Genomic DNA, 23,947 nt, shown 5'->3' on the forward strand with positions numbered 1-23,947 from the left:
AAACTTTGGAACTTCTATTTTCACAACCGCACGTCCAAATCACGTCAAACCAACTCCGTTTCTCACCAAATTCGACAGACAAGTCATAAATATGGTATTGGACCTACACCGGGTTTCGAAACTACAATACGGACCCGATATCCAAAAAGTCAACCATTGGTCAAACATTTCAAATTCATTAAGCCTTTAACTTTTAAATTTCAACAAAGTGTGATATCTCAGGCTAGGGACTTCCGAAATCGATCCCGGGCATACGCCCAAGTCTCAAATCACGATACGGACCCAACGGGACCGTCAAAATACGAATTCGGGTCTGTTTGCTCAAAACGTTGACCGAAGTCAACTCAAATGGATTTTAAGGTAAAAAATTTATATTTTCTCAGTTTTTAACATAAAACCTTTCCGAAAACATGTCCGTACTGCCCGCGCAAATCGATGAGGAATTAAATGAGGTATTTAATGCTTCAAACACAGAATTAGGTTCCAAAACATAAGATGACCTATCGGGTCATCACACCCATTGTGCTACGATCGCAAAAACCCTACCGTAATCACAGCATGACTCAGGAACTGGTAGCTTGGACTCATAATTTTATTATATATTAATTATACATAATTATACACTTATTATACATGATGATACCTATATTATATATTTATAGGCATATTTTAAATTGAAGTAATTTGATAAGCGACTATTTGAATTAATTCTTCGAAAAAAAGAAAAAAAAAGCACCCGAAGGTGGATGGTGGTTGAGCTTAGAGGTAACTAGCACAATCAAAGGAATATAACTTTATCTCTTTTCAGGCTTTTCATTTTTATTACTTAAGAAGATAAAGACGAAAAATTTATTTGCTTATTTTGTTACTCAATTTTTCATTAACTTTATGTGTTTACATATACATCTATTAAAGCAATAAGTTAAGCGAAAAAGTGGTGGTTGTTTACTATGAGATTGATGTCTGTTATAGTTTGTCCAAAGCATTAATTATGTGTTAAACTACTATTTATTGCATTTAGCATATGTTTCGATATCGACAAATGTACTTGAACTAGAAAAAGTTTTTCCAAGCCAATTCTCACACTCATCCCTCTAGCATAAAAAAAGAAAAAGAAAAGTTTAACGTTCTAGCAGGGGTGAAGTTACACTTTGGTATAGGTGGTCAATATTGACCACCTCCTTTACCAGAAAATTATACCGCGTATATAGGTAAAATATTAGGTTTTAAAGGTACATAACATATATCAAATACCCATTGGCGGAATTCTTTTTTTACTTCTTTCAAATCTGAACACCCCTGAGGAAATTCTTAGCTTTGCCACTGCGTTCTGGAAATTACTATAATTTTTACGTAAATGTTTTGGATACACAAATCCAATTAAAGAAACTTACTATCTTTAAATAGTAAAACTTCATTTACAGGCTTTCAAGTTAACTTTGGCCATAGACCATAAACTTTTAAAGCTCCATAAAATGTAAAAAACTTTTTTGTTACTTACACCGAGAAACCATTTGGATATTAGCAACTTTCTTTCACATAGTGTTTCTTCAATATCCATTATTTTGATTATGAATCCAATATATAGAAGAAAAGGCAAAAATAACAGAAAAAAAGCTGAAACTAAACGTAACAGACATGAATTCCTTTTCCATAAGCTAGCATTTTCTCTTTTTAATTTACACAATGGGGAAAAAGAACAAGAACAAATAAGGAAAAAGGAGATATAAGACCAAATCACCTATTTTTTAAGAATGTAATAATTTAAGAACGTGAAATATTTTGTTAATAGAAGAAAGTAAAATTAAGATCTTTACTTACCCCGAAATCACTTTAGAATTACGCGAATGTGATTCTTGAAATGTGAGAATGTTACTGTTGAAAATTCGAACTCATAACCTATAAATCTAAAAAAAAGTTTAAACTATCTTTGCAACTACACAGAATCTTTCCTTAAGTCAAGAATATTCAATAATATATATTAAAATAAGTTGTTTTTGTCTTATTTGCACATTATAATTTTCTAATGAAAGAAATTCAATTAACTCGACTTGTCTCCACCTAGCTCCACCCCTGCATGCGACCACCAAATTATCTAGTGAAAGGAAACACTTTCTTTTATTCATCTTAAATAGTTTCCAATCCTAGCAGGAAAGGGAGGAAAACAGATACTCAATTTAAAATGAGTAAATAGAAATCTATATTCGATCTCATAGATATATACAAAGTTCTGCCGAAAGCCTTATTTGATGAAAATTATATGTACGGCTTGGAGGAAGATTTTCACATCTTTCGAAATTACCCTACAATATGGGGTAAAAAAGCCAAAATAAGTGAAGATTTCCAGCAACAATAAATGAATATGCATTTCCTTCGTACCTTTATGTTATTGGTAGACCACAACTCGATAAAACATTTGCCCCCGAAAAAGCAAAAACTCAAGCAAAAAGTTGTTAATCGATTCAATCAGAGTAACCATGTTGAATAAGTCATTATATTATATTGATATACTTGATTCACCTTTTTCTGGTGTAGAAAGGTTACCATTATGCTTCTAAGAAATAATAATAATAATAATATAATAATAATAATAATAATAATAATAATAATAAAAATTAAATAGACACTAAAGGTTATTATGGGAAGGAAAGAATTGTTGGGCGATAATAATTTAAAGATACTCTTTAATATGGTATGATATTATCCGTTTTGAGTCAAGCTTGCACAATTTTTCCTAAAAGGCCTTAACATTAAGAGTATCTAACTCTTTATAAGTAGCTTATTTTTTTTCTATTTTTCATGTGGGACTTTGTTCAAACACCTAACAAGGATCCCTCCGATCCATCCTTAACCAGATGTTTCGGATTCGAGCCCTAGGAATGAAAAATTCCCTTAAGCTTCCCCGTTTGATGAATTTTACACAACACGAATTCGGATTAGCCAGAACACCAGATGGAAAATAAAATAATAATAAATAGAAAAAGACAAAGCAGCCACTATTTACTGTCTATTACACAACTTTTGTCTCTCTTTTAACACCCTCCGTACCCTCTATATATCTTGTAAACTTCCTCAACTCCTCTCTCACATCTCTAAACCTCTAATTTCTTTTAATTTCCCTCCTTCTTCTTCTTCTTTTTCCTTCTTCTTCCCATTGAAAAACAATGGTGAAGTTCTCTAAACAACTTGAGGCACAACTAATCCCAGAATGGAAGGACGCTTTTGTAAATTATTGGCAACTTAAAAAACATGTTAAGAAAATCAAGATTTCAAGAAAACCAAAGCATGTTCAAGATGGAAATTCTGCTCTTGATTTTGGTCGATCCATTTTCGACTCCATTCGTTCTTTTACCATAAATTTTCATCATAAAGCTGCTGATAAACCTGAGGTTTCTCAAGTATGTAATTTTTCCTTCTTTTTCTTGATATTCGTACTACTATCTTTTTATAAGGTGGTGAAAGTATACAAGAGGTTTGTTTATTTTGTGTGTAATTCTTTTGTTCAAGTTCATTGTCCTTTTGTTTGAAAAAGAAAGGAAAAGGTGACATTATTTTCAGGCAAAAGTCTTAAAAACATTTACATATATAACCCCTGGCTGCACCACCACAACATACCCAGTATGGTCCCACAAGTGGGGTCTGGGAAGGGTCGTGTGTACGTAGACCATACCCGAACCTTACGAACGTAAAGAGGCTGCACCACCACAATCAATAGTATCAAATGTATATTCTTCCTTTTTGCCACCTTTTCTTCTCCTTAATGAAAATGGTTTTTTCAAAACTTTTTAGTCTTAATATTTTTTATATTTCCCTACATGGAATTTCTTTATACTATTCTTCATGTTGAAGTTGAAGTCACCGGAAAATCAAGAAAATATCGTGTTAAAATGGGTTATTATTGGATTGAGGTGGAAGGTGAAAGGGTGTGTGATTTAGCATGGAGGCAATAATGAAACGGTTTTTGTATCATTTTGTATCATGAAACTATCGTGAAGAGTTGAAACAAGTACAACAACCTGAAAAAAAGGAGTCAATGAAAATGACAATTTTAATTTATATGGGAAGATATATAATGAATGAAGTTATTACTCCATATTATAGGTATAAATGTATCTTCTTTTTAAAATTATTTGTATAGGTGAAGAGCATAATCAAAGAAGGAGAAGATGGAAGTGAACAAGAAGAGCAAGAAGAAATGTATGAAACTGAAAATGAGCTTGCTCAGTTGTTTTCTGAAGAAGATGGGGTAATAATAATAATAGAAAATTAAATTACAAAGTGTTGTGTGTGAACAGGAGGTTACGGGTTCGAGTCGTGGAAACAGCCTCTTGCAGAAATGCAGGGTAAAGCTGCGTATAATAGACCCTTGTGGTCCGGCCCTTCCCTGGACCCCGTGCATAGCGGAAGCTCAGTGCACCGATCTGCGCAAATTACAAAGTGGGGTATTGAATATTTTGAAAATTTATGTTCATTTTGTGACTTTTTTTTTTTTTTTTTTTTTGTATTTTTGCATGTGTAGGTGAGGATATTTTTTGAAATGCTAGATGAAGAGTTGAAAAAAGTGAATGATTTTTACAAGACTAAAGAGAGTGAGTTTCTTGAAAGAGGGGATATTCTTAACAAGCAGCTCCAAATATTGTTGGACCTTAAGCAAGTTCTCAGTGACCGGCGCCGGAAAATCCACGGGTCGAGATCCGGATCCGGGTTTTTCAGTCGGACCAATTCATTATCTGGCCGGAATTCTGATTTTTCCGGTGAGCTCTTACTTCCTATTCTTTAATTTGTTTACAACAAACATAACATGTGCCTAGTTTTTAAAACAAGTTTATTTTCCTTATTGGACTTCATGTGATGTTTGTATAGTTCTAGGGCAAATTTGGAATAGTCTAAATAAACACGTAAAAGTTGAATATTGAAAATATTTTTCCAATTAGCTTGAGTTTAATTTCTAAATCAATAGACAAAGGTACATATTAGTAACACGTAATAAACTCGCAACACGTTCCAAGGGGTAATTCTTGTCGAGAGATCACGATTCATATTATAGTATTACAATAATAACAACAGCGCCTCAGTTCCAAATAAGTTAGGGTTGTCTAAGACGCAATTGTTACTGTTATAGTTGTCTCTGCTGTGACCTGGTCGCGAATTTGAGCCGTGAAATCAGCCACCAATGTTTGCATTAGGGCAGCCTGCCTACCTTCTTTATGCACCAGGCTGACGTTATAGTATTCCGAGAAAAAGCTTTTAAATAAAGGTTACATCAAGAACTTTGCAAATCAAGAATGAACTGTGTGAATAGTTTGGAGAGCATAGTTTCTCCATTTACATGAATCATGGGGGTCCCAAATACAAAGGTTGCAATTTATTTGTCTTCCAATAGAATAATCATTCTTGTTTTAGTGGATTCCACACCATTTTCATAAAATAGTGTCCACCCTAGGTTATATTCAGACACTATGATTTTAAACTTTGTGAGAGTACACAAGATGTGAAAGTGATTTGATCGTAGATTTCTGTTGGAGATATGATGCACAAAATTAAATGCGCTTAGAATCATTGTTAGATGAAAAACCTCGAGACTTCGTTTATTTTCAAAAAAAAATGACATATTTCATCGTAAACACTTCCGCTATCGATATCAAGTGTATATAACTTAAATACATTTTAATTATTTAATAATCATAAGAAAAGTAAGAATATAAGTTATATACACCGACTGCATAAAAAAAAATTTACACTATTATATCGTTTAACCTCTTTTTATATTTTTTTTTAGCCGGGGACTAATTGTAAAAAAACCTCTGTGCCCTCTTTGGGTGGACGTAAGGTCTGCGTACAAGTGATTTGATTATGTAAGTATTTTTTTACGTAGAGACTGCAAGCGAATATTGTGACAGCCCAACGGGGACAGAAACATCACAAACAGAAGAAGTGATAGCAGCACTAGAAAAGAATGGAATAAATTTTGTAAATTCAGCAAGCACAAGAGCAAAGACTAAAAAAGGCAAACCAAAGATGGCAATGAGGATTGATATTCCAGCCACTACACCAACACGTACTATAGCTGCTGTTACATCTATGCTTTGGGAAGATTTAGTGAATAACCCTAAGAAAGATGGCCCTAGAGAATACATTAACAAGAAGAAAATTCAATGTGCTGAAAAGATGATCAGAAGTGCTTTTGTTGAACTTTATAGAGGCCTTGGCTTACTCAAAACTTACAGGTAATTTTCTATTTTATGTGTGTATCTCGAATTTTTAAATACAGATCTAAGATTTTAAGTCAGTACGTGCAGAATATCATCTCGTTATGCTAACAAAGATCTTGCATGATAGATGGTAGCGTCGTTCGTGCATGCATAATGATAACGATAATGATATACGAAATAGAACTAACAGTGGCAAAGCCGAAAATTTCGCTAATTAAGTATGTTAGAAATTTAACCTATACACAAAGTATTATTTTCGTGCAAAAAGGTGTTCGATTGACCACCTTTAGATCTATAAGGCTCCGCCACTTAGAACTAGCTAGCTTCATTGAATCGCACGTTCCTGTACTATAACTGATAGAATTAAGTTTTATATACTCACGTTGTAAAAATATATTTACGTAATAATCAAATCACTTAAAGATATATACAAATAACTCTATTTAATAAGCATTATATGTTAACCTAAAATAAGTAATAAGTAACATGTTATGACCGGTTAAATTACGCTGATAGTATAAAAATTCTACGTTGTCAGTGTAAATAACTTAAATCGGTCATACCTGTGGTTTACACTATCAGATCATAGTACTTTAAGAATGTAGAATGGCGTGGGTGGTGAGAAAACAATAACACTTTACTCTTTTTAGGAGAGTTAACCATCTTGATATATAGATGTGAATGGTGATGTAGTCACATTTGGTTAGTGACTTGTGTTAATGTTTGTGTAATTGAGATTTATGTCGTGATATTTGACTTATCTAGCAATCATTCATTTTAAGGACATTTGGAAACAAACAAGTAACAAACAATAAAGTTCATCTTTTGTAAAGGGAAATAAAGAGAAAAAAGCAACAAGAAGATGACAAAAGAAAAACAGTATGAGGAAAGAAAAAGAAAGAACTATAACAATGGAGATATTGCATTAAACGTTTAGCAAATATTTGTGAACTCTTTTATTTTCGGGCAAAGATCACTTTTAATTCGCGACCAAAACTATTTTACATTCGATAACCTTAAAAGTGTATAAAATTGTATATTTTTTATATATAACTTACAAAAATATATATAAAAAACAAAAAAAAATCGTCTATTATTTTCTGTGCGGCCATACAGTGTTATTTTCCTTTATTTTGGGCTAGCTCTCTGTCACCTTTTGATCAAAAAGCTTTTTCATGAGGTATAACGAATGCAATAGAAGAAGTTTCTTGAACGTAAACGTCTATATATTTTGTTACTTTTCAGCTTACATGCATGAATATCAAAATAAGTTTATGGATGCTTTAATGAATTAGCTAATTACTTTTTCTCAGCTCACTAAATATGGTGGCTTTCGTGAAGATACTTAAGAAGTTTGATAAGGTAATATTTTAAATTTAAAAAAATAAATTTATCGTCCCGATGTTTACATAGATCAATAAATAAACTCGACTCGTAAATATTTGACCTTATTTCTTTCTTTTTCCCGTCAAACAGGTCGCTAAGCAGCAAGCATCAGCCAATTATCTTAAACAAGTCAAACGATCCCATTTCATTAGCTCTGATAAGGTAATTAAATTTTCAATTAATGTACATAGTCGCCATAAGAAAAGGAAAATACTTATCTTTAATGAATAATTATATTCTTTGCAGTTTTTAGTCGCTCATTAACATTTTGTCATTTTCCATGTCCTAGAGTACTTCCTTTTGTTTCCCAAATTCCTATTTAATTGTTAATAATACCTAATTAATTAAAGCAATTTCTTCTCATGCATTACCATGATACACTAGTACTTGGCTGAAAAATTTACAAAGGATATGTGCACATTTTTACGAGTCTTTTTTCTTTGTAAACTACGCATATAAGTCTTTAAATAAAATAGCTAGTTTAATATATAAAATGCAAACTGGATTGAACACCACGATTATTTCAAAAGAAAATAAGTGCACGACTTTTTACAATTCGTGTTTCATATTTTCTTCGTGAATGTTCTTTAAAGGGAAAAAAAGGAGGTTTCATATATTTGTGGGATATGATTAAGATGTCATTAAGTACTTTTAGTATTATATTATATATCATGAAATGGAAATACTTTTTGTATTATTAGCGGTGATTAGTGGATGTTGATGATTTCTTTGTAATTCTAGGCAAATATCACTTTTTAACCCGCGGTCGAAATTATTTATATTCGACAGTTGCAAAAGTATATATATATATATATATATATATATATAACTTTTCAGCTATTATTTTGAGAGGCGCAACCCTGAGGGGTAGCTCAACTGGTAAAGGCCGAGGACAAAGTTCTTCAGGTCGCCAGTTCGAGCCCCCGCAGGGCCACTGGAGGCATTACAAACCGGCCGCGTCTCCAGGGCCCCGTGGAACTAACCGTGGTGCACGCATTGGAACAGCGGGTCTCGGTGGGTACAGCTAGTCGGGTTCGCAAAGCGATGCCCGGAAACCACGGTTAAAAAAAAAATTATTTTGAGAGGCGTTGCACAATATCATTTTTCTAATATTATTTTGCTTAATGGATGATTACTAATACACAATATTTTATGTTTTTTCTATTTATTGGCGAGAAGGTGGTTAGGCTAATGGACGAAGTGGAGTCCTTATTCACACAGCACTTTGCAAACAGTGACAGGAAAAAGGCAATGAAGTTCTTAAGACCCCAACAGAATAAAGAATCTCATATGGTCACCTTTTTTGTTGGTAATTCCTCACTCACCACCCACCCACCCACCCCCTTATATAAAAATAGAAACAAAACAAAACAAATTCAATTTCCCTTCCTTATATGTCTCTCTGGATCCATCTATATGCATATAATATACTACAATGCTAATAAAACGCAGTGATAAAAGTTTGACAATATTAACCAAAATTGGGAATTGAATGAGTAACAACAACAATGGGTCCGGGAAGGTACCTCGTGCATGTAAAGAGGCTGTTTTCGAAAGACCCTCGGGTCAAGAGAGAATTGAGTGAATAATGTATTTATTTAGGGGTGAATATATGTGTACCCCAAACAAATACATTCTTAAGATTGAGTCAACTTAAGATACATTACTAGTTTAAAAAGAAAAATATTTTTAGTAGTTAAACTATAACTAGAGATCTAAAAGAACAATAAACAAAGAATATTTTTTTTTTTAAGTTTTGGAGTTAGAGAGGTTGAACATAATGACTCGTCAACTTATTTTTATCTGAACAAACTTTAGACGAATTACGCCATAATCCAGTTTATTAACTCAACTCATTTTAACTTGCTCATTTGATACTTCTAGCTCAAACTATCACGTCCCTCATAAGGACCAATATTACAATCCGATTCAAGAAAAATACGATACAAAATCATGTTTATATAGTATGATTAAGGAAATGTTAGAAAAAATAACAAACTTTCTTTTAAAAAAAAAAAAAGGTATGCATCTCAACTATAGTTTATCGTTACATTTTCAGAGTTGTCTGCCTTTTCATAAACTAAATAACTTTAATATTGCAGTAAGATTTTGATAGAAACAAAGGTGCATGGAACGTGTAAAATAAGACGAGTGACATGTTACAACATGTTAAATTATACTGGTAGTGTAAAAAATATTTTATATGTATATAGAAGTTAAATTCTAGTAATAATTATTGGTTATGTTACTGGAATTGCAGGGCTTTTCACAGGTTGTTTTGTGACGTTATTTAGTGTATACGCAATATTGGCTCATTTGAGTGGCATGTTTTCCCCTAGAACTGAAGCTGGTTATGTTGAAACTGTTTACCCTATTTTCAGGTACCCTTTTTTATCACATTACTCTCATGTTTTTTCCCCTTTATTCTCAGACTTTATGGATGTCTTTTTCCTCTTTTAGTTTTCCCATTTTTTAATTTGCTATTGTCATTAATTAATATTCTTTCCATATTTTAAAGCATTCGATAGGTTGTGAGATTCAATAAAAAGACATATGGTATGAAAATGACTAGAATGTCACTTTTTTTTTTTGGTATTTATGATCTTGAAAAAGAAAACTTAAAGTTATGGACCTTTCTTTCAAGAGTTGAAAATAGACCATTCACTAAATCTAGGGGTAGGTGCACAACCAACCATTCTTAGGAATGCTATTTAGAGATTCGTCAATACTTATTTTATCATGAAATTTTGAACTAAAACATCTTTACTTCAGGTTATTTTTGTCTCGAAAAATTAAAATGAAAAATTGAAATTCAGGACGCACTGGCTAATTCCTAAATAGCAACCTTTATAGTGGCTACCTAGTGTCATTTCTACCTAAATCTATTAGATATGCATGAACGTTTAGCTAGGAAATTTTTGATAAATGGAATTTAAGGAGTCGAGCCTGTTTGGATTGGCTTAAAAAAAAGTGCTTTTCATCATAAATAGCTTTTAAGCCAAAAAAAAATAAGTTGGGGTTGCCTAGCTTATTGCTTTTGGCTTGTTTTAAGCGGTTTTTAACTTATTTTAAGCACTTTTTAACTTTGTCAAACACCGAAAAAAGCTAAGAAGAGCTTAAGCTAATTTGACCAGCTTAAAAGCCAATCCGAACACCCTCAAATGAATAGTCAAGGTAATATAAGGGAGTAATGCAATTTATAGTTGCTTTCTCTAAATGAATAGTCAAGGTAATTTTGTGTAACAAGTACCTTTTTCCTCTCATAGTTATTCTTTGTTCCCTTTATATCATGTAACTTCCTTTAATAAGTCGAACTAGTTACCTGAAAAATAAAGCAGCTAACCTGCTATAACATGTTAAATTACACTGATAGCGTAAATTTCTTTTAACACTATCAGTGTTTTGTAATGCTAAAGATGAGTATTGTGCAATGTGTGCAGCATGTTTGCATTGCTAAGCTTGCACTTGTTCATGTATGGTTGCAATCTGTTCCTGTGGAAGAGTACAAGAATCAACTACAACTTCATATTTGAATTTCAACCTAGAACAGCTCTCAAATATAGAGATGCATTCCTCATAGGAACTTGTTTAATGACTGCTGTTGTTGGAGCTCTGGTTATTCATTTAATCTTACTTTCAAGTGGATTTTCTCCTAGTCAAGTCGATGCAATTCCTGGAATTCTCCTACTGGTTAGTCACCTAAAGCCGGATCTATTGTTTCTTTACGTCTTCTTGAGCCGAGGGTTTTCCGGAAACAGCCTCTCTATTCCTCTGGGGTAGGGGTAAGGTCTGCGGACGCACTACCCTCCCCAGATCCCATATATGGGATTTCACCCGGCTGTTGTTGTTGTTGTTAGTCACCTAATTAAAATCTTAAACATTTTGCTCAATGCATATGGCTTTCTAATGTTAACGAAGTCTTTTTGAACTAATTCTTTTTGCATTTGCAGATTTTTCTTGCTCTGCTGATATGTCCATTGAACATTTTCTATCGTCCAACGCGCTTCTACTTCCTTAAAGTCATACGTAACATTGTCTGCTCTCCATTTTACAAGGTATTTTGAGATCTTAAAAATCAAGAAATTCGTTGTTATGAATGGTTTTTGAGAACTATATTGATCTCGCCAATATAATGATATTGATATAGGTGTTGATGGTAGACTTTTTCATGGCTGATCAACTAACAAGCCAGGTAACTAACCTTTGCTTTTCAAATATTTTCTTCACATTATTCTCTTTTCAGACACAATCTTGAAAGGTATATCGATGACTTAGTATTTTCCTAACTTAGATTCTGTTTTTCTGTCTTTTAGATCCCATTGATGAGGCATTTGGAATCATCAGCTTGCTACTTTCTTGCTGGAAGTTTAACAACTCATGGACTTCCAACCTGTAAATCCGGACGAATGTACAGAGAGCTTGCTTATGTTATATCGTTCGCGCCATATTATTGGCGTGCAATGCAGGTAAAACAGCTAACTCAAGATTATAAATCACTGCTAAATAATATTCGGATAATCACATCTTTGAGCCGCCCAAAAAAATAATAGCCGGCAAATGTATATAGTTTTGTACATTAAGTATAATATACATGAATATACATACAATATACATATCATATACATAATCAGCGTATATGTTTTGTATATTTAGGCTACCACCTGTAATTATTTTTGGCCGCATGGACAAAAATGAAAAAAAATCCATAATTATTTCCATCTTCCAAAGTTCGGAACATTTACTGTTTTCTGACTGAGCTAACTAGTGTGTTTGTTATCTATCTAGTGTGCGAGGAGATGGTTCGACGAGGCTGACATAAATCACTTGGCTAACTTGGGAAAGTATGTTTCTGCAATGATAGCAGCTGGTGCTAGGCTAACCTATGCAAGGCAACCTGATTCACAGTTATGGTTGGCAATTGTGTTGGTGACTTCAGCCATAGCTACAGTTTATCAATTGTACTGGGATTTTGTTAAGGACTGGGGATTTTTTAACCTAAAATCCAAGAATACTTTGCTTAGAGATGAGCTAATCCTCAAGAATAAGAGCATTTACTATGTTTCAATTGTAAGTCCTTTCTCTTTTAGCACCTTTTTTTTCCCATGCAACGATATCGTATCTCTGAACAGACTTTAAAATTTCAATCATAGGCTTTGAATTTGGTCTTGAGAGTAGTTTGGGTGGAGACAGTGATGCATTTCAACGTTCGATTAATTGAATCGCGTTTACTGGACTTTTGCCTTGCCTCATTAGAAGTTATTCGACGTGGTCACTGGAACTTCTACAGGTATAGTATGTTCCAAATATACTAAAAGTTTTATAAGAAATTCATATTTCTTATTGTATATTTGTGATTGCTTAGGTTGGAGAATGAGCACTTGAGCAATGTTGGAAAATTTAGAGCAGTGAAAGCAGTTCCATTGCCATTTCGCGAGACAGACTCTGATTGCTAGAATAAATTTTTGATCTTTGTTTGGATATCAAAGACATGATTCTCAATAAGAGGCAAGTAGTATTTTCACAGCCACAAATTGGAGGCACTTATCGCTTATGGTGAGAGTGGAAAATCCACCATCATTTATTGATCATTTAACAATGAATTGAGGTATCAAAGTGTTGCCAAGAAAAATCGCGATCAGCTAATGTTATTTTCATGTCAGTTGTATATTTTCTCATTCTTAACTCTAATATGATCAGAAATGTATCTCTGAGATCTATAGTATTCTTAGTAAATATCAAAAGTCTCTATTTCCCTGAATTCTTGTTTCTGCTACCACATTAGATTTTGCTATATCAGATGATTCTTTCATCCAAATTCAGTTATTGCTACAAGCCAACTGCATTGTGTTATAAGCTATGTTGCTCGGACTCTCAAAAAATGATGTTGTACCTGTATCAGATCCTCCAAAAATGCACTACTTTTGGAGGATCCAGCATGTACCCGGCGACATTTTTGACAAGTCCGAGCAACATAGGTTATAAGTAGGAGAATGTTGAAGTTGACACGAAGGTCAAAACACGAATACTTTGTTTATTGAGATCCTCTTGAATCCACTAGTTTTACATATCTCACTGGTTAAAAATGTTAAATTACATGCAAATTACAAATATATGATCATACAAAGAAGACAAGGCAAACAAGTTTGTATTGAAATGGAATATATGTAGAGGACAAATAGAGGACTACTTATCTGGAGAATTTGCCTTCTTTTATCATATCTGCTATTTTCTTGGATAGACAATATGCAGTGGACTGAATAGTGATCATTGGATTTACACCAACAGCACCAGGCAAAACACTAGCATCACAAACAAATAAGCCATTTGCTTCCCAACTCTCTCCATTCTCATCGACTGCGCCATCTTTTTCGCTCGTTCCCATCCTGCAACTTCCCATCTGATGAGCAGAACTATAAGTTGTGAAATTCTTTACAAGTGACTTTGGTCCCTCAGCTGCTGTTACTGTATCAAGAAAAGCCTCAATTTCTTTCTCACTTTTTCCCTTACATTTCATTCTCTGTCCATCGCTACGTTGAGTACCTACCTCATCAGCTCCTGCTGCTATCAAGATCCTTAAAGCTTGTCTTAGCCCTTGCTTCAAACTTTCTTTGTCCATAGCATTGAACTTATAGCTTATTCTTCCATCCGATCTCACTTCCCCCGATCCTACATCTTTAACCATTGCAAACAAATGCGCTGTCCTTGAGTATTTGAGTAACCTATTTTTTAAGTCCTCTCCAGATATCCAAGGACATAAAGCAGCAAATGATCCCGGTCCTAAAGCAGGGGCTTCGATTATAGCTCTTACATTGGAATCATTACTCCCGACTTTGTGTACTGAGGTAATGATTCCTCCTTCATATATTTTTCCCTTGAGGTCTGAATCGGACTCAGGAAAGTATCCCCATGCCATTATAACCGGATGAAGATGGAGATTTCGGCCAATGTTCAGATTTCTCAAACCACTAGAAATCATAAGTGGTGGTGTCAAAAGAGAACCACAAGCTGAAATGGTAACCTTGGCCTCAATACAAATCCTCTTTGTGATATCTTTGTTCATACTTGTTGCAATCACTCCTAAGCATTTCTTGTCTCTTGTTTTTCCAGACTTGTTCTTTTCTAATATGAATCTCTCAGCTTTGCATCCTGTTATAATCACTGCTCCACATTCCACAGCATCCACCAACCAAGTTGTATCAGTTCCTTTCTTCTCACCTCTTCTACAGCCGTAGCAGCACGAGCCACAATAATGATTCTCGGATGAGTTTCGTGCCACGCCTTCAATTTCAAGACCAAGATTCTCACACCCTTTTCGGAGAATTTGATTCTGAAGACCTTCTTGTGTGCAATTTTCTGTCACACCGATTCGTTGACAAACTTTGTCCATAACTGACACATACTCAGGGCTTTGGAAAATTGGTAGCCTTTTATCGTCGCCCCATTCTTGTATAACAGAATCAGGAGTCTTAATGCAGGCTGACCAATTAATCGCGGAGCCACCACCAACTGTTGATCCAGCCATGATCATTATTTTAGCATCCAAAGTTGAGAGTATTCCTCCTGATTCATACATTTGATTCATTGAAGGTCCTTCAAGGGACGAATAGTCGGATTTGTTGAAGTAGTTTCCTTTTTCGAGGACGATAACTTTGTTGCCGGAACTTGCAAGAACACTTGCTGCAACACCTCCACCACAACCTGAGCCAACAATAACAACATCACATTGAACTTTGTACATGTTGTTTTTGGTATCTTCTTTAACTTTTAGGCCTTTTTGGACAAGGGACTTGACTATAGTTGATTCTGTCTCATAAATTGTCTCTACAATTCCCTTCTCCAGAGGTCTTTCCTCAGCTGTTTCTGAATGTTTTTCTTCATTGTCTACTTGATATCCAATGTCATCCCATGCTTGATTTTTAGAATCTTCACCAACCTATGGCAAGAAAAGGACACTCAATTAAGCATTTTTAGCTTGTTTTATGTGGTTCTTTTGTTAGCTTACTTGAATCAAATGAATGTAAATTTATTGAATGTATATAATATCAAAGTAGTCACAAATTATGTCTAAGTTAAGACAAACAATATGTACAATAAATCTACTAGTTAATGATCAAGATTTCCCTTTAAATGAATGGACTGCATTTGAAAGTAAAATAGCTAAACAGAAGAAATGTTACTTAGATTGAATATCAACTAGTACTATGAAGGGGTGTCTTGGAGCAACGATAAAGTTGTCTCCGTATGACCTTTAGGTCACGGGTTTGAGCCATGGAATCAGCCATTAATGTTTCATTATGGTAGGCTGCTTATATCACACCCCTTAACGGGAATGCAGGATGTTTCATTTATTGTACATAAAAAAAAGAAAAGCATCTGTTGCATCTGAAGTACTTTTTTATCAAGAAAACATAAATTAATGGTAGTTGTACCCTATTAAAATCTTGGGACCAAATAATAGATGAGGTGTCTTTTCTAGTGAAAGAAGAAATTGGTCTACGGGTAAATAGTTAATAACACATGACATTGATTGAGAAAACTCCAAAACTAAAGAGTTGTCATTTTCAACCACCTAACTTCTAGAACAAATTATTATTTTAAAAATGATTTTTTTTTCAACAAATAAACAGTGACTATTATAAGTCATGTTCAATGGTCAACAGGTTTAAAGTTGCAAAATCTGGCTTAAGGGCCAATCTAAAATGACTTGATATATAAGGCTATTTTTGCAAAGTCATGTGTTCTAATGTGATTAGCTAGTAAAGAAAAGGATCATTATTCGAAATTAAATTGGGAGAAATTCAAAAAAATTGCCAGGTTTACAAGTGGTCATTCAAAAATAGCCACAATTTCAAAAGTCATCGAAATTTAGTCACTTTTTATGTAAAGATAAATCTGAACTAGAACACTGTGCAAAATCCGGAAAATACTCCAGCATAATATACAGAAATTCCAATATAATATACTGGAACTCCAGTATATTATACTGGAGTTTGGAGTTCCAGCAAAGTATACTGGAACTTCAGTATGTTATACTGGAGCCAGCAAAGTATACCGGTCCAGCATAATATGCTAGAAGTTCATACACAGGTGCACCGAACTCCAGTATATTATGTTGGACCGGTCTTTATTGTAGCAAAATAGTGGCTATTTTTCAATGACTTGTAGAAACTGACTATTTTTGAATGACTAGTCCGAAAACTGGCTAGCCCGTGCTATTTATTTGCAGTTGTTTTTGTTAGAATTAATTTAATAATATTAGAATACCCGTTTCTCTGTACTTGAGTCCACTATTCCACCCAAAGAAAGATCTAAACCAAAAAAAAAACACATATCAAGTGTTTACATTAACCCAATAAATACATAATTTTATTATATTATGTTATTAGTAAATATTCTTAGCTCATTTTTATAACTAGTTATTGTAAACTAATTTAGTTTAATGTAAACATATAAAGGAGCAAGTCTTCTTTCTTTTTTTCAACAAACCATAAGAGGTCAATTTAAGACAAACAAGACTACTTCCTAGACAAACCTTTCATTGTATCATGACTCATGTGGTACTTAAATTCTATTGAAAGAAGCTTCGAAATTAAAAATATTACTAAAAATAAGATGCTTATTTAATAATAGTAAGCCTAATGATGGTAAATAATTTCAGATGTTGACGTGAACAAAGACGGATCCAAAATTTAAATTTTATGGGATCATTTGGTGGGGAAATAAGTTATTCCAGGATCAATTATTCGGGAATTAATTATTTCGGGATTGTTATTCCACCCTCGATAAAATAACACTATAATCCTGGAATAACTAATCCGGCGTAATAACTAATCCCTGGATTACTTATACCGCGAATTTATTCCAACCAAACATGAATTAAACTCATCTCAAATTTAATTCTAAAATTAATTATCCTTTATCAATCGTACCAAACAACCTAGGAGTTCACCTCATGATCCATTCTGTTAGGACACTCAAGCCTAGCTGGCCATTGAGGGAAACCACAGTTACAGCACATATCCCAAGAAAAAATATCAAAGAAAAATGATGAAAAGACAACAAAGCCCTTGAAACAATAAACAGAGAATTTTGAAAAATGTTAAAGAGAAAAGAAGAAGAATTACCTGAGTAAAGAAGATATAGAGACACAAGAATTTGATAAACATAAATGCCAATCTAACTGGAGTTAAGAATCTGTTCTTGAACCATTTCTGCAACACAATCTCTCTTTTCTCCAATGGAATATCACAGAATTTATTAATGTAAGGCCATTTTTGGACAAAACAAAATGATCCACAAAGTAATAATGTTCCAATTCTTGTTGATAGTATTCTTAACAAACCCCTCACCAAGATTATTGCTTCTAAAAAACCCCTTTTCATTACAACCTCTGCACACTGCAAATAATCAAACAAAAATGATCAAACAAAATTTTAAAAAAAAAAAAAAGACAACCCCACTTAGTAGGCATTTGGACATAAAATTCTAATATTTTGAAAAAAAAAATTAGTACTTGGAGTTAAGTTGAAAAATGATATCGAAATTATATTTGGATATTCATTTCACTTGAAAAAATATTGCAGCGAGGAAAAAAAGAATTGAAAATTTTGAAAAATCCACTTTTTGGTTTTTGAAACGCTCATTTTAAAAAAATCTCCAAAAACTTATAAATTTTTATGGACGAACACGTTTTTTTAAAAAAAAAAAAATTGGAAAAAAGAAAAAAACTATAGACAAATGGGTCCTTAATTACTTCAACATTTCACCCAAAAAAGAAAAGGAAAATAAAATAGGGGCTTTTTTTTAGTTTGACTTACCTCATCAGGAATTGGATACTGAGAAGCAGAAGCTTTATGAAGGTATTGAATATTATGGCTATTTTTATCTGGGATTTCATTTTGAGGAAGAGGAGGAAGAATTGTTTCACAAATACTAGTCAAAGTTTCCATTTCTGAAGAAGAAAAACCATGACTATACTTTGTTTCTCTTCTTCCTCCTCTAAGTAAAGGATGACTCTTTTTCTCCATTTTTCTTTCTGTTTTTTTCTCTTATGGATTATTGGTTTTCACTAACTGTTTTTGAAATTTGTAAAGAAAAACTATTGGTATTTATAGAGGTGATGACTTGAGTATCTTTCTTGTCTCTTTCTGCATGAGGAAAGGCAGACAGCTTTACAACATCTTTTTCTTTTGACCTGTAATTTTGTTTCTTTATGCGTTAATTCATTTGGTTCGATTAATTCAGATTTGATTCGATTAGAACTCACGAAAAGGAAAGCAATCTTTTTAAGGAGTTTTGTCTCGAATTGATCAAGACTTACGCTTAAGAGTGGAACTGTGATCCATTTAACTAGTGAAACCTAATAGCATGTTTGATCAAGTTTTTCCGAAACCAAAACCATTTTTTTTCAAAAAAAAAAAAAGAAGCTTTTTTTCAAAGTTGAAAAGCTTTCAGAAGAGAAAAAAAATTGCTTTTGAGTAGAAGCAGAAGCAGTTTTGGAGAAATAAAAAAAGTAGTTTATTTCCAAAAGCACTTGTTTGAAAAATACTTTTGAGAAAAATACACTTAGAAGCACTTTTTGAAAGCATGGCCAAACATTAAATGCTGCTCAGAAGTTCATTTTTAATAAATTAGTCAAACACAAATTGCTTCTTACTAAAAGTACTTTTAAGAAAAATACTTTTCAGAAAAAGCACTTCACAAAATAGCTTGGCCAAACAGGCTATAAGTTAAATGAAGGAAATTCAATTTGAAAAATTATGTTGTGCAGAAAAGAGTAAAATAATTTTCTCTATTTATAAGTTTTTAACTACTCGTGAAGCGATTTACAAATTAATTTAGATCACATATCGAAGTCTTAAATGCGGGGATTCGAAAATGGCTCACTATGTAGTGAGGATACCAATCACTTACAGCTTGTTTGGAGAGTTGTTACACGTCGTTTCATAATTTATTGTATTGTACTGTATTATTTGATAAATACAATGTTTGGATAGATTGTATCATTTGATGTTGTTTCATGATATCACGCACCAGCAATATGAAGAATAAACTTGCAATAATATAAAGAAAAACTATGATACAGGGTAAATTTATTATATAAAAAGGTAGGGTAAATGATAAAATTATTATGAAACAATAAAAGAAGAAGAAGAGTATTGCAGAGAAAAGTAGGGAGAGGGAATTCTTATTGATTTGGGATGAATTGCAACGGAATAGAACCCTCTATTTATAGGGAAAGAGTGACTTAGCCACCAAGTAATAATCCGTAGAATCTCTCTAAATATAGACATTCACCAAAAATAAAATTCTATTTATAACACTCCCCCTTGAATGTCTATTTAACAGATAATGTGCCGCCTTAAAACCTTAACTAAAATAAAACCTAGTGGGAAAAAAATTCTAGTAAAGGAAAAAGAGTAGAAAAAGAGTACATATCTATCAATACGCCTTTTGGTTGCCTCGTTAAAAACCTTGCAAGGAAAACCCAGTGGGACAAAACCTTGTAAGGGAAAAAGAGTGCAACGCGCATTAGCTCCTCCTGATGAGAGCATCAATTCACATCATTGAGCCTTCGCATCCCAATCTTGTACATTAGCTTCTTGAAGGTTGATGTCGGTAGAGACTTGGTGAACAAATCAGCCATATTATCACTTGAACGGATTTGTTGCACATTGATATCACCATTCTCTTGAAGATCATGAGTAAAAAATAACTTTGGTGAAATGTGCTTTGTCCTATCTCCTTTTATGAATCCTCCCTTCAATTGGGCTATGCATGCTGCATTGTCTTCATACAAAATCGTGGGTAGTTTGTCATATTTCAAACCACATTTGTCTCGAATAAGAAGTATTATAAACCTCAGCCACACACATTCTCGACTTGCTTCATGAATAGCAATTATCTCAGCATGATTGGATGAAGTAGTCACGATTGATTGCTTAGTCGATCGCCAAGATATGGCAGTGCCTCCACAGGTAAACACATAACCTGTTTGAGATCGAGCCTTGTGTGGATCGGATAAATACCCAGTATCGGCATAACCAACAAGATCGGGACTGCAACTATTGCCATAAAATAAGCCCATATCGGTAGTTCCTTTTAGATACCGCAATATGTGTTTGATTCCATTTCAATGTCTCCTTGTAGGAGCAGAGCTATATCTTGCTAAGACATTGACTGAAAAAGTTATGTCGGGCCTTGTTGTATTAGCAAGATACATTAGTGCCCCAATTGCACTAAGATATGGTACTTCAGGACCAAGTAGTTCTCCATTCTCTTCTTGAGGTCGGAATGGATCCTTATTCACATCAAGTGATCGAACAACCATCGGAGTACTTAATGGATGTGCTCCATCCATGTAAAACTGTTTCCATACCTTTTCTATGTAGGTAGATTGATGAACAAAAATTCTGTTTGCCAAATGTTCAATTTGCAAACCAAGACATAATTTTGTCTTTCCGAGATCTTTCATCTCGAATTCCTTCTTTAAATAATCAATTGCCTTTTGGAGTTCTATAGGAGTTCCAATAAGGTTTATGTCATCGACATATACGGCAAGTACAACAAATTCCGATGTTGTTTTCTTTATAAAAACACATGGACAGATGGTATCATTTATATAACCTTCCTTTAATAAGTACTCACTAAGACGATTATACCACATACGTCCTGATTGCTTTAGACCATACAAAGATCTTTGCAATTTGATTGAAAACATTTTTCGGGATTTTTGAATTATGTGCGTTAGGCATTTTTAATCCCTCGGAAATTTTCATGTATATCTCATTATCAAGTGAGCCATAAAGGTAGGCGGTAACCACATCCATTAAATGCATGTCAAGATTTTCATGGACAACAAAACTAATCAGATAACGGAACGTTATAGCATCCATAATGGGTGAATATGTCTCTTTATAATCGACACCAGGCCTTTGTGAAAATTTTTTGTGCAACAAGACGTGCCTTATATCTTTGTACCTCATTTTTCTCATTCCTCTTGCGTACAAAGACCCATTTATAGCCAACAGGCTTAACACCATTAGGTGTTTGGACTACAGGCCCAAAAACTTCACGTTTTGCAAGTGAATTCAACTCTGATTGGATTGCTTCTTGCCATTTTGGCCAATCACGTCTTTGTCGACATTCTTCAACAGATTGAGGTTCAAGATCCTCACTATCTTGCATAATGCTAGATACAACATTATATGCAAAGACATAATCCACCACTATATCCAATCGATTCAAATTTGTCTCAATATCGATTTGATTTATTGATAGTTCCTTATTATCTTGAGTCTCAGGCTCAGTGATTTCCTCATGAATCTCGGGATTGGTTAAATCTTGGATTTCTTGATGAGACTCTTTCGTAGTGTCATCTTGATCATTTGTTTTCCTTTTTATAGGATTTTGATCCTTAGAATCTAATGGTCTGCCACGTTTTAGGCGTGCTTTTGACTCATTAGCTATGACACTAGAAGATTGTCCAACGGGGACATCAATACAGATTGGAACATTCGCTGCAAGGATATGTGATTTTGTTATCCTTTTCAGATCCGTAAATGCATCTGGCATTTGATTTGCAATTTCTTGCAAATAAATAATTTTTTGCACCTCTTTTTCACAAATAGAGGCACGTGGATCAAGATGAGACAATGATGGATTTTTCCACAAAATTTTTGTCACGATCCGGATTTCCTACCATCGGGATCGTGATGGCGCCTACTCGTGGTAGCTAGGCAAGCCAACTTATTTACCTTTTCATCACTAAACAATTATTTTAACAATTTATAGCATCAATATAGAACATGAAATTTACTAAGAATAATAGCGGAAGTCTGATTTATAAATCTGAATCAAAATGCGGAACAATTAATAATAGCCTCTACCCAAGATTTGGTGTCATGTTACACACGAACCACTAAGAATAAACTAAATACAAAGGTCTGAAAGAAATATAACAGTTGTCTGTCTCGAAAACAATGAGGCAACAGTCAAAAGGAAACATAAAGAAGAGACGCCGGGCCTGCAGACGCCTGTAAGGCTACCTCAGTCTCGTGAATAGGAAAGTCTGCTCCCGAACTACTGCTGTTGCTGCTCCTCAAAACCTGGACCTGTGCAAAAATGCACAGAAGTGTAGCATCAGCACAACCGACCCCATGTGCTGGTAAGTGTCTAGCCTAACCCCGGCGAAGTAGTGACGAGGCTAGACTGGATATCACATAAACCTGTGCAGTTATAAATATACAGCGAGAAACGAATACCAAGTAATTAACAACATGGGAGGGGAGACATGCTAAGGGGAGATACAATATTAACAGCAATCCAGAGTAACAACTAAAACAGCTTAGGTTCACAATGAACAAAGAATCAATACTCCAATACAAACACATAGCCTCAATAACTGTTGCGGCGTGCAACCCACTTCATAATTACTATTGTTGCGGCGTGCAACCCGCTCCACAAATACCACTGTTGCGGCGTGCAACCCGACCCATATCATTTATCATGTATCATTGTTGCGGCGCGCAACCCGATCCTCACCTTTTACTGTTGCGGCGTGCAACCCGATCCTCAATATCATTGTTGCGGCGCGCAACCCGATCCTCAGTATCATTTAACAGTTCGACTCCCCAAACAACAGTCACAATTAAGGGGCATAAAAAGATAAGTAAATATTTGATAAACATCCCGGCAAGGGAATAACCAACAACGCTTTCTCTTTCTTACTTTTCTTATCTTATAATTCACTCTACTATTTTGAGCCAACGCTCCAAAGAATCAAGTCATTTCGTATAATTTCAATATTCGTATCACAATTCGAGCCTATGCTCCCAGGAAATCAAATGATCATATTACCGTTCACATGTTATTCACAACATATAGAAATTCTCCAATAAACACGGAGTTCACAACCAAGTCATGATAATCACGTTATAAGGACTCACGGTCATGCTAGACACCAATGTATAGATACTCGTCACCATGCCTATACATCGTACTCGATCACATAGCAATTAGCAACAAGACTCAACTCCTATTCCCTCAAGCTAGGGTTAAACCAAACATTTACCTCAAAACCTTGAAATCCACTTAATCCTCAACTATTGCTTTACCTCGCGGTTCCACCTCCAATTCGCTCCAATCAAATCACAAATTGCTCAATTACTTTAATAAACACTATATGAATAAATTTGAATGCATAAAATGAATTTCCCAAGTTTTTTCCAAAAATACCAAAAACGCCCCCGGGCCCACGTGGTCAAAACTCGAGGTTTGAACCAAAATCCGGTTACCCATTCCCCCACGAGTTCAAATATATAATTTGTTTTGAAATCGGACCTCAAATC

At 34.1% G+C, this 23,947-nt stretch overlaps 2 protein-coding genes across 2 annotated transcripts; one reads left to right on the top strand and one right to left on the bottom strand.

The window, feature by feature from the left end:
• On the top strand, positions 3,063-13,356 carry LOC109232368 (phosphate transporter PHO1). The gene is made up of 15 exons (XM_019398107.1): positions 3,063-3,398; positions 4,139-4,246; positions 4,520-4,754; positions 5,876-6,227; positions 7,526-7,574; positions 7,689-7,760; positions 8,778-8,907; positions 9,859-9,979; positions 11,039-11,288; positions 11,549-11,653; positions 11,746-11,790; positions 11,912-12,064; positions 12,384-12,665; positions 12,749-12,885; positions 12,961-13,356. Exons 1-15 carry the CDS (start codon positions 3,165-3,167, stop codon positions 13,049-13,051), a joined length of 2,364 nt encoding a protein of 787 aa, XP_019253652.1. The 5' UTR covers positions 3,063-3,164; the 3' UTR covers positions 13,052-13,356.
• LOC109232369 (long-chain-alcohol oxidase FAO1) lies at positions 13,613-18,698 on the bottom strand. The gene is made up of 3 exons (XM_019398108.1): positions 18,416-18,698; positions 17,723-17,995; positions 13,613-15,531 (listed from the first exon to the last, which is right to left on the bottom strand). Exons 1-3 carry the CDS (start codon positions 18,623-18,625, stop codon positions 13,786-13,788), a joined length of 2,229 nt encoding a protein of 742 aa, XP_019253653.1. The 5' UTR covers positions 18,626-18,698; the 3' UTR covers positions 13,613-13,785.

Source organism: Nicotiana attenuata, chromosome 9, assembly GCF_001879085.1.
Source record: "Nicotiana attenuata strain UT chromosome 9, NIATTr2, whole genome shotgun sequence".
NCBI lineage: Eukaryota > Viridiplantae > Streptophyta > Magnoliopsida > Solanales > Solanaceae > Nicotiana > Nicotiana attenuata.